This window comes from Nymphalis io, chromosome 11, assembly GCF_905147045.1.
Source record: "Nymphalis io chromosome 11, ilAglIoxx1.1, whole genome shotgun sequence".
Classification (NCBI taxonomy): Eukaryota; Metazoa; Arthropoda; class Insecta; order Lepidoptera; family Nymphalidae; genus Nymphalis; species Nymphalis io.
Genome location: NC_065898.1, coordinates 1,566,123 through 1,590,370, shown reverse-complemented (window position 1 = coordinate 1,590,370; position 24,248 = coordinate 1,566,123). Strand labels below are relative to the sequence as shown.

Genomic DNA, 24,248 nt, shown 5'->3' with positions numbered 1-24,248 from the left:
TTTTTGCCTGTTACACTGGCTCACTCACCTTCAAACTTGAACACAACAATACTAAGTATTACTGTTTGGCGGTAAAATATCTAATGAGTGGGTGGTACCCAGATAGGGCTTAATGCTTGCCCGCACGAAGCCCTATTTACCACCCTAGGATAAATGAGTTTAAACATGTCACGTTGCAACAGCTCTATGTTATATATTCCCTAATTTTAGGAAAAGAGTTACAAATAGTTTCATTCAAATTTAATAATTTTATTTAAATAGACTTTTACAAGTGTTTTAAAATATGTATGATATAGAAAAACGAACACTGAAAATTCATTTCCTATATAAAATGTCATATTCAATATAGCTCTATATTGAATATGCCGTATGCTATATAGCCGAATATTACAAGAATAAAGTGAATAAATGTCTATCTTATGTATGTATGTTTGATATTATATATCTAACTCATGCGTATTATATTTTATATAATATACAGTTGAGAAATCCAATAAAACCAAATCAATCTATTTTAGGTCCATTTCTGCCTACAGCCACGTCCCCCTGTAGATTTCAAAATCTAGCTATCCTTCTTGCGTCGACATTAAAGTATCAAAGACTTCGGAACCACTAACTTTCTCGTTCACTGAACCGAAGTAATTGGTGAAGTTGAAAATACTCGATTCCTGTCTCACGTTGTCCGTCGAACCGAATTGAGCCTTATTCTTAGCGTGCATTGGTGTTACATTCGCACTTAACGATTTCTGCGATAAAAGTCGTTCCGAGCTCGGTACGATTTCGTCGTTGCTTATTAGTAAGTGGCGATTTTCTTCCGGATCGTAAATTGTTGCCTCTTTGGCGGAGAGTTCTTTGATCTCTGTGTACGGGTTCGTGAGGTACTCCGCGTACAGCTCGCTCTGATGCGTTTCCTTTAGTTCAATTTTGGGTTCTATTGCTTCGGTATTGGGACTATTTTCGCTCACTGGAGGGTCATCAGCTGGCCTCGGACAGAGGATCGGTGGTCGAGACTGTATCGATATTCCGATTGGCGTCGAAATCATCTGAAGTCGGAAACATATTACAATCAATATATGGAATTTGAAAAGATCAAAGATCATTTTATTGCCATAAAAGTTAAGTCTGGTAACTTGTCAAGTCGGTGTCGAATGCTAATTCGCAAAAACTTGTTAAATAACGTACTTTCCGTTATGAGGAGAAAGACATTGTTAAACCTACCTCATTCAAAGGATGCAGGAGGACGGACGACGTCAATCCTGTCTGATCGTACAGCGGATTTCTTATGGGCACCATCCCGCTGACGGGCTGCGAGCTGAAGGTGCTCTGCGGCGGAGACTGCCCGGAGCCCACCAAAATGTTCGGAGATTGAGCGGACGATCTCTGTATCTGTATCGGAACGGAGGGGGGCGCGGCGGGCGGCGGGGGGCGGCCGCCGTCAGGAGTTGCGACGGGCATGATGGTGGGGATGAGTGGCAGGGACGGCTGCATATGGCTCGGGACGCTCTGCGCCGGCTTCGTATTATCGTTCGCTGAAATGAGAAATATAAAAAATTAATTTTTTTTGCTAAGCATCTCTATTGTACTTGAATTGTTGCGATAATTAAAGTATTTGATAATAATTACTTATATATACATGTATAAGAATGTCTATCTTTTTGTCTTTGATTAATAATAAATATTATAAATGTGAAATCGAGTTATATAATTATAAAAAAAAGTAAAACGTATTTATCATATTATTTAACCATTTTTTTGATGGTTTTGTACCCTAATTTTGTCTTTTTTTGGTGAATAAAGTTCCTTATGATTTTTATTTGTTACGCTTTCACGCCTTAACTATTTATGCGATCATGATAATTTTTTGCATACACGTTGTCAGGGGTATATAAAATAACATAGGGTACATAACACCCTCACGCGGGCGGAAACTAATTTGTAAACAAGTATAAAACGATTCATAATTCTTCTAACATGATTACATACGATTTCTTCTTTAATATATAAGTCATTTCTTAATAATTATTTACATATTGATTTTATTTTAAATATTCATCCGTAACAAAAAACATTGTGCCACCAAACATTGATTTAGGATGTTATGTCCCTTGTGCCTGTTATTACACTGGGTCACTTTAGGGTCCTTGAAATCAGAACAGAAATACATAGCTTTGATATTTAGCGGTACAATAGGAATGGCTGTACGCATTATTTATTTAAAATATTATATTATCTGCTGTTACGTCAATTCAGATAAAGATATAGAATAAAAAAGAAAAAAGTCTATATATTATTATAACTATCAAAAATGACGTTACTATTTTAAGCATTCCGTAATTCCGTAACAGCCTGTGAATGTCCCACTGCTGGGCTAAAGGCCTCCTCTCCTCTTTTTGAGGAGAAGGTTTGGAGCTTATTCCACCACGCTGCTCCAATGCGAGTTGATGGAATACACATGTGGCAGAATTTCAGTGAAATTAGACACATGCAGGTTTCCTCACGATGTTTTCCTTCACCGTAAAGCACGAGATGAATTATAAACACAAATTAAGCACATGAAAATTCAGTGGTGCTTGCCCGGGTTTGAACTCACGATCATCGGTTAAGATTCACGCGTTCTTACCACAGGGCCATCTCGGCTTCTTTATTAGCATTCTTTACAAGCATTGTATTAATTATATTAGTATGTTTATAGTAATTAAAGATCATTAAATAATTCTATACTTGTAGTATTTAAGAAATAAATAATGTAAAACGTGTTATTACTCAGACACGAATTAAAGTTAAAAAACACAATTTAAAATAATTTCTTTCTAAAATCAAAATATACTTTTAAATAATGATCCCATTACAAATACCATACACTAGCTGTTCCCCGTGAATCCGTTTGACGTATATTCACATAATTTCGATTTCAGACATTGTTCGGATTCGTGATTTATTCGTAATGAAGCAACAAACATACAAACTTACGTACAATACAAACACTCTTTATCTTACTGGTGGTAGGGCTTTGTGCAAGCTAGTCTGGGTAGGTTGCCCACCCACTCATCAGATATTCTACCGCAAAACAGCAGTACTTGGTATTGCTGTGTTCCGGTTTGAAGGGTGCGTGAGCCAGTGTAATTACAGGAACAAGGGACATAAAATCTTAGTTCCCAAGGTTGACATTTCTTACAATGCATGTCTATGGGCGTTGGTGACCACTTACCATCAGGTGGCCATATGCTTGTCCACCTTCCTATTCTATATAAAAAAACTTTAATAACCGAAGGTAGCGCTTGAAAATTCCTAAGTACTTGTAAAAGTTTATTTGAATAAAAAATATTTTGATTTGTTTTGAACAGCCTGTGAATGTCCCACAGCTGGGCTAAAGCCTCCTTTTCTTTTTTTAGGAGAAGGTTTGGAGCTTATTCCAACACGCTGCTCCAATGCGTTTTGGTGAAATACACACGTGGCAGAATTTCTGTTAAATTAGACACATGCAGGTTTCCTCAAAATGTTTTCCTTAAGCGTCAAACACGAGATGAATTATAAGCACAGTGGTACATGCCCGAATTTGAACCCACGATCATCGGTTAAGACTCACGCACGTATTCAATTTATTGTCCTCATACTTAACAATATAATAAAACAGTCTCCTAAACGAAGAAAAAAATATTAAGAAGCGTTCGCGTAGACAGATTGTGTCAGCATTATAGCAGAAATTAAGACAACGAAATGGTAATGGGGATAAAAAACCTCGTGCAGTCAACTGTGGGGGACGCGGTTAGTCAGCTCGTGGGCGCATCTATATCAAATCCGTCCAAATAATAGAAAATAGTTATGAAATGGATAACGGACACCTTTGATGCCAGGTTTGGTGGCACATTGGAAATGTCCATGGGCTATGATCACCAATTACCAGTATATCTACCTACTATTAATTTAAAAAAAATCTGATACCATAAAGTTAAAATTAAACTATTTAATAGAGGATAAACAAAAGAAAAGAAAACAGTATTTTTCTTAAAAGATAACTATATTCTATATTTATTAACAATCACACGTATCATTGTCGCGTTTGATACAAATCAATGGGTATATAAGAATTGAGTTCTACCTTCGGGAAACAGTTCATCCTTGAGGTCGGGTAGGAACTCCCTGATGATATCCCACGTTATGTACCAGAGGTCGTTGTAGCCATCGCCGTTACTGAATATCTGAAACAGGTGATGAATTTAATGTCCCACAGCTGGGATAAGACCCTTTACCATTGAGGACATAGTTTGGAGAATATTCCAAAAGCCACCTTAATAAACGTAGGTATATTTCCAGATTCAGTTATATATCAATTTAATGCTATATCCATAATATCATATTTTGATTGATAAACAACGTAAAATATATTAAGGATATATAACTTTAATTGTATTTTATTAAAAAAATGTTATTTAATTCGTGGATAGGAGTATCCAACGAGTTCCTTGTCGGGTCTTCTCCGTAGAATCTATATTCCAAACTAGTCGTGGTATTACAAGCGTTTAAATAATATCCTGGACATTATTCACACACGGACATCTGATCCCAAACAAAGCAGAGCTTGTGCTATGGAAACCAGACAACTGATATACTACATATACTACTTTGCTTTTGTAAATACATACTTATATAGATATTTACATCCGGACTCAGGACAAACAGACATGTTTGTGCACACAAATGTCTGTCCTGGGTAAGAATCGAACCCACAACCTTCGGGGTGAAAGGCAAGTATCTACCGGACTGCTGTTTGAAGCATGAGGTTTATTTTAATGATCATAAACACTATTCATTTATATTTTCTTCATCAGAATTACATAAGAGTACTTATTTGTATATATATAACTACCCCCATATAATTAATTATTTATATAAATGCCAATATATGTGTATACCCCTCGAATGTAAGTTCTCGTGACAAACATAGATACATTTTAAGCAGCGTGTCCGCTACGAAACAGCATCACGATTGTCAAATATCATATATGATGTGACATAGATTATAACAATTAAAATTAACGGCTTTATTACATATAAACGTTTTTTAGCGGGTGATTTGTTAAAAAATGCTGAGTCTTCTTCTTTCGAATGTCAAATCAATAATGAGAGAAAGAGATAAAACAGTGTTTTACTAAACAGTCGCTAAGTCACTCAACATTTTACGAGTGATACGAAGTGAGTTTTACATAAAGCACTTTACAGCGATTGATTTAAAGTCTCACAATTTAGTCACAGAGACAAGGGGCATAACATCTTAGAGAAGAGTGGTTTATTACATTTATAGGGACTATCTTGTATCAGTCACAGGGGTAGTACTGGTGGGAGGGCTTTGTGCAAGTTCGTCTGGGTAGGTTGGTACCTACTTATCAGATATTCTATTGCCAAATAACAGGTATTTGGTATTGTTGTGTTCCGGTTTGAGGGGTGAGTGAGCCACTGTAATTACAGGCGTAAGGGACATAATATCTTAGTTCCCAAGATTGGTGGCGTATTGGCAATGTAAACGATTGTTAAAATTTCTTAAAATGTCAATGTCTGTGGGCGTTGGTGACCACTTACTATCAGGTGGCCTATATGCTCGTCCAACCTATATTATAAAACAAAAAGGAAGAACCTCGGCAATGGCTGATTTTTCTGTACTAATACAGTAGAAGTAAGTAAGTTACAGTCTGTGAATGTTCTCCTTTGGAGGAGAAGGTTTAGAGCTTATTCCACCACGCTGCTTCATTGCGGATTGGTGGAATACACACGTGGCAAAATTTCAGTGAAATTAGACACGTGCAGGTTTCCTCACGATGTTTTCTTTTACCGTCGAGCACGAGATGAATTAAAAATACAAATAACAAACTAAGCACATGAAAATTCAGCGGTGCCTGCCCGGGTTCGAACCCACGACCATCGGCCGAGATTCACGCGTTCGAACCACTTGGCCATCGATTTACTAATAAGCGCCTGGAAAAACTGAGGAGCAACGAATATTTAACTCGTCACCATTATAATTCGATACAACTAATCGACTAACTACTAACAATAATATAATACCAATAATCGAATAGATACCTTGACGGAGTGCATGACGAGCAGCATGTTCTTGAGCGACTCGAGCGCGGCCTCGCGCAGCGGCTCGGCGGGCGCGCGCAGCAGGCCGCGCTGCACGCGCAGCACGCGCGCCCACAGCGCCGCGAACGCCGCGCGCGCGCCCAGCGCCGGCAGGTGCTGCAGGAACACCTGCGCGCGCGCGCATTTACGGAAATGGCTTCTCTCGCCGCTACGATCCGATGCGCGGGATAGTACAAGTTTCGGAGGATATTTTTTATCGAGCGGGACCCCAAAATCACGTAACTATAATATCGGCGTTTTTTTGGACAGTAGTAAAATAATATTAGGTCGACTCCGATGCGGCGGGCCAAACCGCCCTCGGAGAGTTTACCGATTCTCGCCCCCGTGGTTTTTTTAGGAAAGGGATCGATGAGCTACCTATGAGCCGGCAAAGGTGCATAGATAACGGCGGTGCATACTTTGATCGATTAAATATATTTTACAAAAAGAAAATTGACTTTATATTCCTCCCGCACGAAACGCTAATTTCATACGTAAGGACCTAGTATAATATTTGAAATATCTTACCTTGCACATGACGGTGTCGGCGCGGGCCGCGGCGTCGGGTCGCCTCGGGGGGTCGTGCAGCAGGGGCAGCAGCACGTGCTCGAAGCACGCCTCCCAGCCGGCGCCGCCTAGCGCCGACAGCGCTGGAGCCAGCAGCGCCCGTTGCAGATACGCTATCGCACTGTTCGCCACCTGGAATCAGAATCGAGATAATTTGTACACTAAATCAGTTATCGAGGTAGTACTGTGGACAGATGAGTATTATTTTAAACGGATATAAACAGGAAACAGTTCCACTGACGTTCATCTTAACACATTCAGCTCGAACGATATAATAAATGCCGATGCAAAGTGTTTACATTCTGAGACATAATTTATAACGTCATATTAACCAAACAAGATGTTGTTTCTCTGAAATAGTAACATCTCAAACTAACATATTTGTGTTTCCATGTTTATTTATAAATAAAATACCTGTTTCCGTCTGTCTGTGCAAAATTCTGCTATGCCTTGCAGGAGTGGTTTCCACGCGACCTCCCATAGATCATATTCTTCAGCACCTGTGGATAGTAAAAAAAGCAAAAAAAAGTAAAACAGTCTCTAAATGTCCCAATGCTAGGATAGGGTTCCTTTCTTTTTTTGAGACTCGAAGTTTTGGATATAAGCCACTAATAAAGGTCAAACTGGTATAGTAGTTGATTTAGATGAAAATATAAAGATCCCTTCTATAAAAATAATTCGGAATTTATATGAGCATACATATGTTGATTGTTGAATAATTATGGTAAATATAGAATAATAAGAAAATAAGATAGAATTTACATTCAAAACTGGAGTCGATCCTGCTAAACATAACATATTCTTCAAGGAGTATAAAAGCCCTGTGGGCGCCGGCGCCACATCCTATTTATCACATCCTGATTTGAAGATTCCTTCAAAATGGACGTCAATTGGGGCATAGGGACGACTCAAAGCGAAGTTTCCTAAGGCAAGTAGGGCAGCAATACTCAATCAGAAAAAAGGCAGCCAGTCTCGTCTCTGAACTGGCACCATGAACATTTCACTCGTGAAATGTTGACAACCGATTTATGGCGATAAACTATTTTGATCGTGTATTCTTGAAATGTTATAATTATTATTGTCTGCGGTGACTTTCGAGTTTGTTCTAACAGAAGCCCTATAGGGCTTCTAAATGCTGTAGCACATGACTCCGTCGTATAAAAGCAAAGAAACTAACACCTTGTAACTATTCTGCTGCATCAGCAAATCATTAAGATTTTAAAAATACCATATAATTATTAATTTTCTAAAGGTATTATACGAATCATATATATCTTTTAATAAACACATGAGTTGAAAACAAGTACTAATCATTGTTTATCATTACGGAATCAGGAATTGAGTTAATAAAACGATCAAGAAATATTATCAATCTTTCTTATCTTAATTTGTGTAAGCAAACGAATTTATAATAATAATAATATCCTGAGACATTATTCACACACGGCCATCTAATCCCAAACTAAGCAGAGCTTGTAAATACATATTTATATAGATAATTACACCCAGACTCGGGACAAGCAGACATGTTCATTTGACATGAAAAGTTAATGAAAAGGTGATAAATAACGTAATAATAAATTACAACAAATCTAATCGTCAACTCAGTTCTAACAGCAATAAGTAATTTGAAGAACCTTGAATAAAAATTAATTAATAAAACAAAATGAAAATTTTAAAACAAGGCCAGATTTAAGTTCCAGCGTAAGTCGATAATCTTAATTACAATATTTATCATTGTTACTATCGTATCGATGTTTTTATTAATTGATTAATAACAACAATGTCTACGAAAAACTTGGGTATTAAAGATTGATTATAATTTTGCCTCGAGTCGCTGTGTAACTGCGCGATGAATACATTAGTAGGTTTTATGTCCTTACCACCAGCCACAACTTATATAATGCGAAATTTCTTTTTTTTAGTATTGGCAGGACGCGTATATGGGCCACCTAAGTGGTCACCAACGCCCATAGACATTGGCATCTTAAGAAATGTTAACCATCGCTTACATAGTCAATGCGCCACTAACCTTGGGAACTAAGATGATATGTCCCTTGTGCCTGTAATTACACTGGCTCACTCACCCTTCAAATCGGAACAGAACAATACCAAGTACTGTTGTTTTGCGGCAGAATTTCTGATGAGTGGGTGGTACCTACCCAGACGAGCTTGCACAAAGCCCTACCACCAGTAGTAGTAGTATGACCATTATTAACATGAGTCCTAGTTTCCGTGTGAAGCGACCATAAATAGCTTGTAATTTTTTTGATGGTTATTTCCTCTTAAGTACGAGGTTTTTCAAGGTGTCCTTCTAAGCTTATTTAAGCACGCTCTATTATGGATACCAGAGCAGTATTATAGTATTTCGACGAGTCGGTTGGCGTGGTTGGTAGATACTTGACTTTCACGCCGAAGGTTGTGGGTTCGATTCCCACCCAGGACAGACATTTGTGTGCATGAACATGTCTGTTTGTCATGAGTCTATTTACAAAAGAAAAGTAGTATATGTAGTATATCAGTTGTCTGGTTTGGGATCAGAGGTGTGTGAAAAATGTCCCAGGATATGATTATTATTATTGATACATAGTGAATAAAATTTAATCGGACAGACGCAGATTTTCTCATAAGGTTTTCCTTCACACCTGGTTTTGAAACCGAGGTGAAAATTTTATTCAAATAAAAACACATTCGTGCTCATTTGAATTAAATAAGTACATTTTTATTGAATAGCTTATAATTCGAGGGTTGACCTAATAAATTATGAAGAGATAAATTCGTCTCCTGGAGTAAGAGTGGAAAACTAAGGGTAATAAAAATTAATATTTATTTACCACAATGTAATAAGCAAAAACAAAACGACTAAAAATTAACTAAGTACAACATATCGTGTATACATATTTTATAGAATAAGTAAACGAACGAGCATATTGCATTTGTTTTGACTTATGTCAAAAACGTATTGAGTTGCCTTTTATATCAAGAGTTATATTTTTTAAAATATAAAAAAAAATGTGAATATATCTGCTGGAGATTACGATGAAATATGGTACATGTAGGTGTGTATTTTTATGTGATAAAGGTTTTCCTGTTATCCACTATATTGTAATTCGCCGCTAGATGGCGCTGTAGCACATAAACCGTTCAAATAATAATCACCATGACAATTCGAATAACTCCGTACATATGTCACCGCCATACAAGAATACTTAGTATTATTGTTTTCCGGTTTGAAGGGTGAATGAGCCAGTGTATATACAGGCACAAGGGAATATTTTAGTTCCCAAGGTTGGTGAAACGTTGGCGTGGATGTTGGCGACCAAATACAATCAGGTGGCCTATTTGACTTCGTATTTTATAAAAAGAAAGCTACATAATAGCTGTCACGCGTTGCGCGAATGATATTTAAAAATAACGAGCGTTGGGTAAAACCGTGAAAATGGATTAGTGCATTTAATCTGTAAGCTACTTGTCACTATCATATTTTTTGGGGTACAGTCGTTGCGGGAATTCCGAAAACGATATTACAGAAGCTATAGTTATAAATTATAATTACAGATATGCGACTTATATTAGATAAAATTAATCGCCAAACTTCTCTAAATAAACGCGAGGTTTTTTCTAGAATTATTTATAGCGAATACTCTTATCTATATACTCTTTATTTAGAAGATAAATCTCTTTGGGAGTGCGTATGTTTGTGGGTTGGTTTCCATTACCATACTAAGGCCCTTTCGCTGCTGAAAGAGACCGCGGAGCTACCGCTCCGCCGAAGAACACCGGAGATTAGGCGTCGACGCTATGTGCACCTCCCCATATAAGACGAGGGTTCTTTACCCCGGGTTCCTTTAAATGGGTAACTCTATTACACTGAATACATATATTATTAAAAGAATGTTTAGAACGTATGACTTTATACTGAGAAGTGTTTTCGAAAGGGTTTAACCGATTAAGAATGATACGAAAACTGCTAATATATAAAATATCGTCTAGAAGAGTCCCTTATATTTATTGATCTTAATCTAAAACATTTCATATTTTGATGGAATCTATCATGGAACATGTTAAATATTGTCGCTATTGTGATGAGCACATCAAAAGTTTCAATATATTCTATGTTACTTAAATGTTTTTCAACTTTCCTATCATACCTAGACACATAATATAATAGAAAACGTAATTGTTTATACAAACAATAAATAACCATCGTAGCGAATTAATTAATTGATAAGTACCGCCTCGCGTAAAACCCCAGCGGATAATCGACTTTATCGGCCAAGATAGCGTATTGTGATTTTTTCATCGATAATATTATTATACCTAAAATAGCTAAAACAAATTTAATTACAATATAATTGGTAACGATGTCGACATCGAATTACAATACTGACAATATGACGTCACGATATTATATTAAACGTCTGAAGGGTCAAGAGCGCAATGGTTTACGGGCCTAGCGATGCAGAACTATATTTGAGCCCTTTGGCTATTGTCGTCTCCGCTCCTAATACCAGCTTTACTCTCAGTTGGTACATAAGCAATTCCTTAAATATTGCGTATTGCTATAATTCTTTTTTTAAATATTTGATTTTGACCTTTGATGATTATAATAAGAATTTGAGCATAAGTTACAATATTTTTTTTATATTCGCCGGGAGGCCAAATGACTCCACCTGATGGTAAGTGGTAGTAGAGTCCAAACGCGACGACGGCCAGTACAAACGGGAAGAATGTTCTGCACTAGCCGCCTTCGCATTAAATTAAAGATAATCTTACATTGGCTTCACGCTCATCTCACTCATCAGATATTCTACCGCAAAACAGCAATACTTGATATTGTTGTGTTCCGGTTTGAAAGGTGAGTGAGCCAGTGTAATTACAGGCACAAGGGACATAAAATCTTAGTTCCCAAGGTTGGTGGCGCATTGGCTATAAGCGATGGTTGACATTTTTTACAATGCCAATGTCTAAGGGCGTTTGGTGACCACTTACCATCAGGTGGCCCATATGCTCGTCCACCTTCCTATTCTATAATAAAAAAAAAACGCTCACCTTTATCTCGATAACTATTTTTATTACCTATTCGATCACTTCTGTTTCAGAACCAAGTCTTAACCCTCAAAGTTCACAATTGCAATACACGAACACTAATTGCCAACGTCCTAATATAACTTCAGTAGATTATACAAAGGTGTAGTTATAATCATAAATTAAAATCTCAACTTCGAAGAACATATTAATCTAATTACAGAACGAGTAGACAAATTAATATATATATTTAAAACCCTGAAAAGTATTGCAATTCAAACCAATATATTATTTCTTAGTATTTCTATTGTTAAATATGGCATAATTTACTGGGGTGGGGCTGCAAAAACATATAAACCCGCTTGAAGTCAAGCCATACTCAAAGTAGCTATGCCTTGCATATACCATACCTTCCGTCCAATCAATTTTTACAGATGTATAATAAGTATAATGCGACAATTTTTTTCTACAAAACGATTCATTTACGGCACCGCAATATCCCCAGCAAAAACTCTAACAAACGTCGAAAGCACAAAATCTGCGTAGTTCCACGAGCGCGTACTACTACTTTCAGTAAAAGGTTTTTCTGACCAGGACCATCTACTTACAATATTTAATAGTAAAAAAAAAATTAATATTCGACTTATCTTATAATAATTGCGAGATAAGTGCACATACATTCGTTAAACAAGAGTTATAACGAAACGGAATGATACCTAGCCTAAATAATTAAGCAAAGAAACACACACATAACCTAGCTAGGAGCACAGTACTACACCCACCTCATTCGAATTAAATTAGATAGTACAAGCCTTTGTTAAATCTCTATTGTGAATAAAGATTTTAATTATTTATTAAGTCTTTATTGCACACAATTTACAATTAGTGTGTAAAGAACAGGCAGATCATGAAGTATAACAAGAAATATTAATAAAGATTTCATATTATTAATATTAATTTTCATTGCGAACACAGGAACCTACCTTTATTCGTAATTTAAAATTTTTTGAATACAAGGTAACCTGTTATATGGTAGGCTGATTTTTTTATAGAATAGGAAGCGGTCGAGCATATGGGCCACCTGATGGTAAGTGGTCACCAACGCCCGTAGGCATTGTAAGAAGTGTTAACTATCGTTCTTATAGCCAATGCGCTATCAACCTTGGGAACTAAGATGTTATGTCCCTTGTGCCTGTAATTATACCAGCTCACTCACCCTTCAACCGGAACACAACAATACCAAGTACAGTTGTTTTGCGGTAGAATATCTGATGTGTGGGTGGTAGCTACCCAGACGAGCTTGCACAAAGTCCTACCACCAGTAAAGCCCTTGCTTCCATGACTATTCGGATCGAGTTTATTTAAATATAAAGCCTGAAGAATTAACATAAATATCAATTAATCAAGCTGATGGCACGTGTCCGCGTCAGTCAGTCAGCGGGTACAGAGCAAAAACGTATTCGTAAAAATCGAATTATAGCTCATTATTTTTTAAATGATTCGTCTTTCATTTATACGACAAGTATAGCAAAACTATCCCGAAACCTGTAAACCCTCCATAACTAATTAGCAGCTATTGAACACCCCAATAGATATGTAGTTGATTTTATTTTAAGTCTATATAAGCTACTACCAAAACATACAATGGTCATGGTGTTATAATAATATCCTGGGACATTATTCACACACGGCCATCTGATCCCAAACTAATCAGAGCTCGTACTATGGAAACAGACAACTGATATACTACATATACTACTTTTCTTTTGTAAATACATACTTATATAGATAATTACACCCAGACTCAGAACAAACAGTTCATACACACAAATGTCTGTCCTGGGTGGAAATCGAACCCACAACCTTCAACGTGATAGGCAAGTATCAACCACGCCAACCGGACTACCAGTCAAACGATTAATAGTTTAGAATCTCTAATCGCTAACATGTGATGACGATATTAGTTCTATAATCAATGTTGGCATTCATTTATTTATTTCAGTCTGATAATATACAAACTTTTAGACTTAAGACCGATAATATACGTCATGTACACATAACAATAATCATAATAGGATTACGAGATTTGGTGTTTGCCTGTATTAATTATAAGCTTATTAATACGATACTCGGATATTCAGGTGTTCGTGACATAAAATAAAAAAATTAAAAATGGAAATACCCAACAAGATTAGGTGGATTTTCCAATGACGAATATTTTAATTACGAATATATTTTTCGTCGTACCAATTACCTTGCAAGATAAATAATATTTTATTTATTGTGTCATAAATTCTTTGGCTCAATGAACACGGTTTGATTATGAATGATAATTTATATTTAGGCATTCTAATTGTATTCCTCTTCGCTATTATTGAACTGACTTAAAACAACTTCAAAATTTTACCTATTATCTTCAAAACACTTTCGTCATTGAGGCCTATTATTTATTTATCATATATCATACAGATTTTCGCGATTAGCAATATTATTACTTATAACTATCATATAGATATTAAATACATTTTTGAAAGAAATATAATTATAAATGTTTTCAAATGAGTATCTAATTATTTTATTGGTACAATACCACGGTATGGGTATAGGACGTTTAGCGACACTCAATGCAACGATAAGGTTTGCGAAACAAAGTTAACAAGTTAACAATATGAAAAAATAGAATCGATGAGAACCGTACTTTGAACTAAAAACATCGTATTTAAAAAAAAAACTATTAAATTAACTACTGTCACATCAATAGTCTATCTACTTATATAATAATATTATATAGTAAAACCTTCCGGAAACTTGCTGCATCTTTTGGTATAAGTTTTATGTATATTGGTTTAGTAGCTTTTTTTCATTAGGCATTGTATAAAAAGTCTCCCAATTTTTTAGTATAGATTCAAAAATAACGAATAGGAATCGTAAGCTTATTAGCTTCTACAGTACCTACACTGGTTATCGGTAATATGATGGACGGTGGTGGTAATATTTATTAGTGGGAGTAGTTTGAGTAGAATGATCCGAATTGGAATCTGTTTAAATTGAAATGTTTTTTGTTTTATACGAAATTATACGTTTAGTTTAGCTTAGAAAAACTAAACCTTTTGTTTGTTGATTTTTTTTAAATTTTAGATTGACTAAAGACTGCTTCGAAGCTTCGAAGCATTATACTCGTTATCTATGATCTACTACAAGTTCGTAAAGAGTTAACCCGGTTCTGAGAAAAGTCGGCGTAAACTCAGCTGATTTATATAAGCTTCTCACGAATGCGTTATTCGTTGGCTTAGTAAGTTTGTACTTATCGAAGCGAGTATGTTGATTGTAAAAAAATTAAAATAATTTATTAATATGAAAAGCATTACACGAAGAAAGTTCACATTGATTGTCAAAATTTAGACAGACAACTACTGCTCCGGAAAAGTAAAAATTCCGGACGTGAGAAATAACGAATAAAATATGTTAGATGATCAATATTAAAAAATAAAAATTATTTAAATATTCACCTTGTCCATGGTCTGATTCGTCTCGCCACCATTTAAATATCTGCGCGGTACGACTGTGTAGAGTGTGCATTAAATCCAGTAGCTGAAAATATTAAAAAAATATTACTCTTGTGTAAATGATCTATGATTGAATTATTTAAAATTATTTACGGTTAATGCTAAGCCGCGGCATTAATTAAGCTGTTATGACATAATATGTTGTTGTTGGTGAAACGTGGTAAAGAGCATATAATGAATGTCATACAGCATTGAGTGCATTTCTATATTATTCTTATTGTTGGGAATACATACAAGATTGAAAATTGAGATTGGCCTATGGATAGAAAACGTGAGATTGAGGGTTCGAACTCGAGCAAGTTCCACTGAGAGTTAATTTGATTCATTCGTATTTATAATTCGTATCGTGTTCAGCAGGAGTTTATCGTGAGAAAACCTGCATACCTCGGATGAAATTATGCGAGATGTGTATCGATCAACACGCATTGGAGAGCCGTGATGAAGCTCTAACACTTCTTTGTCATGTGAACGGAAAGCCTTTTCTCAGCATTGGAACATTATCTGCTATTTATTTCTTTTAGTTATATTAGTACCTTTAGTAATAGTTTAGTGTAGATGATTATTTTCTTTGTAAATAAAGTAAACTAAATTATATATAATATATAATTATTTTAGTTAGTTAAATTAATTTAGTTTACTTTATTTAAAAAGAAAATAATCATCTACACCCATAGATAAGAATCTAAAGTAATTCTTGCACCGTTAATACGCCAAACCTATGGAATTTAAGATGTTAAATCAGGTGTACCATCAAACCGGAACATAGCCGGTGTGGTACCTCATGGTACATATATAATTCTTCTATCACCGAAAAGAAAAACTTAGCGAATGTCCATAATAAAATATTTAAAGAAGATTTCGAGGTCTGGATAAGATAGAATCTTCTAGACTGTGCATAGCGTGTATGGAATTATAAGCATGATATTTACAAGGCTAAGCGATATACCTGAATGCTGACCATGTGGTAATGGTCGAGCGTGTCGAGCTCCTCGTCGCTGGAGTCGCTGCGCGCGCGCCGACGGCCACGCGTACCTTCTTCCGTTGACCATTTGGACTTACCTGTTAATTTGTAATATATTATCTATTGATTGAGAATGAAATTGAAGAATAACCCCATTTCCCTTTTATTTAAGCTTAAGCTTAATTAATTAATAGTGTGAAAAAAATAGTCCAAGTGATAAATATCGAAACTGTATCAATCACATCGCTAGGCGTTGTATACATTTTGACTGATCTTTTATTTTTTATAGTATAGGTTGGCGGACGAGCATGGGTCACCTTATGGTAAGTGGTTACTAACGCCCATAGACATTGGCATTGTAAGAAATGTTAACCATCGCTTACATCGCCGATGCGCCGCCAACTTTGGGAACTAAGATGTTATTTCCCTTGAGCCTGTAATTACACGGGCTCACTCAACCTTCAAACCGGAACAGATCAATACTAAGTACTGCTTTTTTGCGGTTGAGTAACTGATGAGTGGGTGGTGCCTACTCAGACGGGCTTGCACAAAGCCCTACCACCGGGAAAAATTTCTAAAATAATGTGAAGATTCTTAAAATAATGTACAAAACTTTTAGTAGAAATGTTATAACATTACTGTACAATTAATCTTACGATGAGTTTAATTACATTATGAAGTATTACAATTATATAATACTGCGTCATTATTAATATTTATATATAAAAATAGATATTACGATATACGCAGAACAATATCGTTATATAATAAAATACTTCGATAACGATTTGTTCCTTATGTTTTCGTTATATTCGCTTATATAACTGTTATACAATTCACTATGAATAATAAAACAATTGCATTTAATTATTATATACGTAGCTTGAGTGTCGAAAAAGAGTAACTACATTTCGAATCGATGATTCGCTTTAAGATTTAATCTTGTGAAATGACAACTCAAAAGTGCTCAGATTATAGCTAAAACTAGCACTAAATACTCGTGCAACATTATTCAATAGAATTAAGCTCAAGCAGCCTTTTATAAAAAAAACTAGCTTTCATTCATTCTCGTTCACTAGTTTTAAATTTAAAATCAAGTAAAATTGACGTTTTAAATTTGATGTTTCATTAAAAAACCTTCATCATAGAAAGAACATATTATATATAAAATAATAATGTCCTCCAGACCGATTTCGGATAATCTTAAGAAAGATTAGCCAACTACGCAGGAGATATTATAGTGCACAAGTGTGTGCGCAAACACAGGTGCACTCTCTATTCCCTAACTCTCATAATCCGATTGGACGGCAATCCGACACGACCGGAAAGAGTTCAGGCGCAGGACCAACGGCTTTACGTGCTTTCCGAGGCACGGGAGTGAACACACTTCCAATTTCCAGACTCCGGGCTGCTACTGAGAATTTTCTGACAGAAAAACCCAATAACTTTTTATTGGCCCGACCTGGGAATCGAACCCAGGACCTCCGAGTCTGCGGCCTTCCATCAAGCCACTAGACCAATGAGGCAGCCAGTATATACAGTCACATATATATCCAATATATTTAATATATTATATATATACATATATATATATATATTATATTTATTTTCTTTTTTTTTTTTTTATAAAATAGGAAGACGGACGAGCATATGGGCCACCTGATGGTAAGTGGTCACCAAACGCCCTTAGACATTGGCATTGTAAGAAATGTCAACCATCGCTTACATAGCCAATGCGCCACCAACCTTGGGAGCTAAGATTTTATGTCCCTTGTGCCTGTAATTACACTGGCTCACTCAACCTTCAAACCGGAACACAACAATAATAAGTACTGCTGTTTTGCGGTAGAATATCTGATGAGTGGGTGGTACCTACCCAGACGAGCTTGCACAAAGCTCTACCACCAGTTATGACATTTAGGAGTTTTTATAGATAGTTACCTACATCAATATCTTTTATTAACCAAATTACTCACACGCTAGAGCGACTGGAAGAAATATCTTATATAGATAAGCAGTATGTTAATTAATTTTAATAAAATGTTTTATAATAAACCTTCTCCACAAAAACAGGAGAGGAGGCCTTTAGCCCAGCAGTGGAACATTCACAGGTTGTTACGGACAAAAATGTTTTATATAACTAGTAAATAGTAGTGATATAAAATATAATAAAAAAACTCAAATCAATAAACAAAAAACTAGATATATGAATATATTCATACTAGAGTGCAGTGTAGCTCTGGCCAGCAGCCTGACGCAACGCACCGCAGCGCGGCAGTTGTGCGGCGTCACGTGCGCCACGTCCCTGATCACAAGCGCCAACGCCTCGACGCATCTCGCCAGGGCCGAGCTTCGGTGCGGTTGGAGTGTCACTTGGTCGATCTCAAGTTCGACTGTGTCTATTATCGGAGCTGATTCGTTCTTTACCTGTTAAAATATAAATTATGGGTTAATCAACTATTATTTAAGCATGTAAGTTAGTCCACGCCTGCCCGATAAAATGGGTGTATTGGGTTCATGTATTTATGTGTGTGTTTCTTTATTCTGCTAGTATATTTATAAATGCCTTTACAACATCCCGAGTGACGCTGGCTATTTTTCTATTTACTTCAAAAAACTATAAAAGAATTGGAAGATAAATTCATTTATTATTATTGAATTTATTCATTTTTATAGTTTTTTAGACTATATTAATTATTGCGTCATTCCACGAATACTTCACGAGAAAACCTGCACGTTTTGAATACAATTTACTTGGTCGTAAGGTTTTGTTGAAGCTTGTATGGGTTGGTAGCAACCACTTATCACATATTCTACCGCCACGCAAAAATACCTGGTATTCTTGTGTTCTGGTTTCTTCCAATTTCTAATGTCTTTGGGCGGTGGTGGCTTAACATTAGGTACACTTGCCAGTCTACCTCGATCAATCAATCAACAGCCAATCGTTGTCCACTGTTAAACATAGGCCTCTCCCAAGGTGCGCCAAAGCTCTCTGTCCTCCGCCTTCCGCATCCAGTTGGTGCCCGCCACCTTCTTAAGGTCGTCGGTCCACCTGGCTGGAGGGCGCCCTACGCTGCGCTTGCCGATTCCCGGTCTCCACTCTAGGACTCGTCTGCTCCAACGGCCATCGGTCCTACGACATACGTGACCAGCCCACTGCCACTTGAGCCTGCTAATTTTGCAAGCTATGTCGGTGACTCCGGTTCTTTCCCGGATAATCTCATTTCTGATCTTATCCTTCAAAGATACTCCGAGCATAGCTCGCTCCATAGCACGCTGAGCGACTTTGAATTTGTGGACTAGTCCCGCAGTTAGTGTTCACGTTTCGGCACCGTATGTCATGGCAGCGTGGCGAGTATGGGCAAACCCTCCTTAATGGCAGATGCACCCAAAAATAGGCCCCCAGTTACCGGCAAGCCCGCTAGGCCCGACCAAGGTAGCGGTCGCGGGATCGGCAGGGCAGGGGGTGCTAAGAATCACCGGTTCATAGCAGGCTACCATATAAAACGCCAGTCTACCTACTTTATACAATTATAAAGTAAGGAGGTAGGTTTCACGGTAGAATGCGCAAGTGATTCCGTGACGCTCTCCGAAGAGACAGACTGGGTACCGCTCGTTTTTAGTAAGTATACCAGCGCATTAGATGCTCTAGTCGAGACCTACATGCCCCCCACTTCATGTGGAGGAAACGTGAAATTTTCTAGCAAGATAAAGAAGTGGTAGCTTATGAAGAGAAACCCAGAAAATAATTTAATTTTCTTAAAAGAAAATTAAGGGCGTATATGAAAACTAGCCAAGTCAGACCTTAGGATATTTTAAAATGTCATAAAATATTTTATATTGTTTTAAATCAATTTCACGACTGACCATTGAACTTGGCACCCATTTACACCTCAATTCTTTTGTCGTTGAAGTCCAAGGCCAACCAAGGCATATATCATAATATTGAACTTGGCTATCATTTCATATTTTTGTTTTTGATGGAATATCATTACTTTTTGTACAGACATTATCTAGTAATTCATTTTATTAAAATTTTTCAAATAATTGATTCTATTAGAAACTTACTTATAGTGCCTGTACTGAAGAATCAGCAATGAAATTTGACGACAGCCGGACTTTATGTGGATTTTAAGATCTTCACGTAAATATAACGAGTGGAATACAACCCTTAATTTTGAAATATCATCTTTAGTACTTGTAACTACTTATAACTAAGAGTACAATCGACTTTCGTATTAATTACGTTATTAACTGGGATTTAGTATTAATTATTATTGCAATATTTAGCGCACATCAATAGTGTAAGATCATTACTTATAAATAATTATTAGTGATCAATTTTGATTGCTGATTACACTGTAAGTAAGTCTTCCTAGTATAATCAATTAATTGAAAAATTACAATAAAATGATAAAAAAATACTAGTTTCTGATTTATTCCTTTGTATTCACCCACCTACCTATCTGGAAGTCAAATTTGAACTTTCTACGTAATCTGGATTAGAATAGGATAGGTTTCTTAATATCTCAATAACCGTTTGAGGTGTGTTTATGAAATTTGGAGCACATGTGTATCTCGCGAGTCTAAACATAAGAGCCATAGTTTTGGAGTTATGAGGGGGTCAAAGTGGCTTCAAATGGTTCGTGTAATATTATACACGGTGCTGCTCGCCAGTTTTGTTAGCTTAAACTTGGCTTGACACAATACTGCGTATCTAGATATAATATTATTATATAATTAGCTGCGATTCACACTTTAAGACGCTTTAAATTTAGACTACAGGTGAAAATTGTGTCATGTTGTAGCTTATGTATAATATATTACATTTTGGCTGTTCTCATAGTACATATTATGTGTAACGGCATATTACTTTATCGGTTGCTAGATATATTTAATGTGTTTTTGAGTTTGCAGTTTTACTGGTGGTAGGGCCTTGTGCAAGCTCGTCTGGGTAGGTACCACCCACTCATCATATATTCTACCGCAAAACAGCAGTACTTAGTATTGTAGTGTTCCGGTTTGAAGGGTGAGTGAGCCAGTGTAGTTACAAGCACAAGAGATATATCATCTTAGTTCCCAAGGTTGGTGGCGTATTGACTATGTAAGCGATGGTTAACATTTATTACAATGCCAATGTCTATGGGCGTTGGTGACCACTTACTATCAGGTGGCCATATACTCGTCCTATCTATACATAAAAAAAATAAATAAAATGTATTTTTCTTTAAATCACGGCGACACAGACGCACTATGTGAAGCCGGATTTGATACCTAGTTAGATATTACAGCAATAATTTCCGATAACAATAAAACGATAATAATTTTTATCAATAATATTAATATAACACGTAATATTGATCGGATACTAATTACTTACTTATGTCAGTGTTATGTCTGATAACATTTTCCTTAATATTTTATAATTTTTACTACCAGTTATATAACAAAATTATAACGATAATAAATTTTCTATTTGTGCCAAATGATGTTCTCCCAGCCAATTTCAAACAGCCAAACATCCAATTGCGCGGGATATAATATTTATGGTTAGTGCACAAGTGTGTGCACAAACACAGGTGCACTCTCTATTCCTTCATGCTCATAATCCGATGGGACGGCAATCCGACGCAAGGTTTTAGAGCTAGTTAATGCACGCTACTTCAATGCGGGTTGGTAAATACACATGTGGCTAAATTACAGGCACTGGAGGAGCGTGGTGGAATAAGCTCCAAATCATCTCCTCAAAAAAGTAGAGGAGGCCTTAGCCCTTAAATTCACAGGCCGTATTACAGTGTGATAAGCGTTAGAATACTCACCAATATCCAACCCTGTGTCTGCGGTGAATGTGAGAGCTCGCTCTCCGATGAGAAGCTGGTTGCCTGCCTGTCGCTCTCGTCTTCTGAACCATCAGATCGATTCGAACCTGAACAAGCAGAAAAAACATTATAACAAAAGTTGTTCATTATACAGTATTTAGTTTACCCATCGTGATGTCGTATAGTCTACTAATTTTTTCAATAAATGCAATATCTAACGCATAAATTTATATTTAGAATTTTAATTAATTTAATTTTAAACATATTTCAAATACTAGTAGAATTCTTGTCATTTGTACATTAATTGTTTGCACGCACTAAGGTTAAATTGTATCAATTGAAATATTTTTACATAATGACAAATGGGCCACCTAATGGTAAGTGGTCTCTACTGCCAATATAAATTAGCAATATAAGAAATATTGACCGCTGATGATGTAAGCACAGGTTCACCAACAACCTTGGGAACTAAGATATCGTGCCGACTTTTGGTTGAAATAACACTTGCTCAATCACGGTTTAAGTCGGAACATAACAATACCAAGTATTGCTTTTTGGCTTTTATATTATATGATGGGATGGGCTTGCACAAAGCCCTGCTAAAAAGTAATATTGAAATGTTTTTCTTGATATTAAAAGTCTACACTGGAAAAATTCTTACGTAATCAATTATTAACTTAACATTTAAAATATGAAATTCGCGTAATGTTTTAATATGTCAGAAAATGAAATAATACCTTAACATTTATTAATTCATCACCATCATCGCAATCAACATCACGATGATATGATTTTTGATTAGATGTACAATATAATCGGTAAACCAAAGAAATAATAATTAAATTAGGCACTCTGCCTCATATTTCAAATTTTGTTATTCTAGTACAATATAATCAATTCACGTATTCACGTAAACGCATCGAGCTGAAAACTACTGCTACTAAGAAGCAGCAATAAATGTTACTAATTTAAAAAAAACAGCATTGATTAAAAGCCGGAATGTTTAATTTAACTAAGTCACAGGTTATCCTAGTAAAGATTTATTCAATATTTTAATTTATATCACAGTAACGGCCTGTAAGTGTCCCACTGCTGAGCTAAGGCCTCCTCTCCTTTTTTGAGGATAAGGTTTGGACCTTATTCCACCACGCTGCTCCAATGCGAGTTTATGGAATACACATGTAGCAGAATTTCAGTAAAATTTGACACATGCGGGTTTCCTCACGATGTTTTCCTTCACCGTCAAGCATGAGATGAATTATAAACGCAAAGTAAGCATTTAAAAATTCAGTGGTGCGTGCCCGGGCTTGAACCCAAGATCATCGGTTTCATAGGTAGATTTACGCGTTCTATAATAATATATATACATATAATAATATATGTATATATATACATATATATATTTATATATATATATATATATATATATATATATATATATAAAATTATTGTAGGACGTATTACGATAGCGAAATATAAAAAATAATCATGTCTAGTCATTAGGATTAAGATTATATTTAACATTTCATGATTATTCGTATTGAACATTGTCTTTAGATAAACCAAAAAAATAATCCAATAATATTTACATATCAATTTAGACAATATTTATGTTTGTTTGTGTCATATTCAAATTCCCTAAAAATCTGTAAGTACAGCATAATCCAGCTAGCTTTGCTAAAGTTATCTGAAAATAGAAAAAAAGGTCTTTTATAGGCAGGATAGCCAATATCATGTATAAAATAAACGATAATAAAACTATCACAATTATTAAGCTTTTTTTTATAACGCTGGGAAAATGCATTACGCGTTTCCAACACGGGAACAGTTTATGTGGGGGCCCCAAACATCGGAATACCCACTAAAAAACCAGCGGTACCCATTCCGTCTTAACGATGAGACGCGCTACTGGATCGCTTGCTCATGTTACCGTAAAAAATAATTATAAAGCTTATTCGAACCTTTGGCTTAGCCATATTAATAAATAAGTATATTACTACCATCAAATTAAAAAAAATACATAAAACAGTGCGTTAAAATATATTTACAATGTTGCAATTACATTGACTATATGAAGTATATATATTCTTGCTGAAAAATGCTACGGATAGCGGACTTATTTCGATGACAACGATATGCAGCTTTAAAGGCTGAAAATATCACGTTTGTGAAACTAAGAATACTCGAAAT

General features: G+C 35.9%; 1 protein-coding gene across 1 annotated transcript in view; it reads right to left on the bottom strand.

The window, feature by feature from the left end:
* Positions 1-530: 530 nt before the first annotated feature.
* Positions 531-24,248, bottom strand: part of LOC126771574 (Golgi-specific brefeldin A-resistance guanine nucleotide exchange factor 1) — a 103,965-nt gene continuing 80,247 nt past the window's right edge. The window contains exons 21-30 of the mRNA XM_050491523.1: positions 22,059-22,165; positions 18,462-18,666; positions 16,225-16,337; positions 15,222-15,303; positions 7,099-7,184; positions 6,646-6,816; positions 6,079-6,246; positions 4,100-4,199; positions 1,219-1,529; positions 531-1,043 (exon numbers count right to left, since the gene is read on the bottom strand). Coding sequence (XP_050347480.1) covers positions 567-1,043; positions 1,219-1,529; positions 4,100-4,199; positions 6,079-6,246; positions 6,646-6,816; positions 7,099-7,184; positions 15,222-15,303; positions 16,225-16,337; positions 18,462-18,666; positions 22,059-22,165 — 1,820 coding nt within the window. The 3' untranslated portion in view covers positions 531-566. The remainder of the gene's footprint in view (positions 1,044-1,218; positions 1,530-4,099; positions 4,200-6,078; positions 6,247-6,645; positions 6,817-7,098; positions 7,185-15,221; positions 15,304-16,224; positions 16,338-18,461; positions 18,667-22,058; positions 22,166-24,248) is intronic.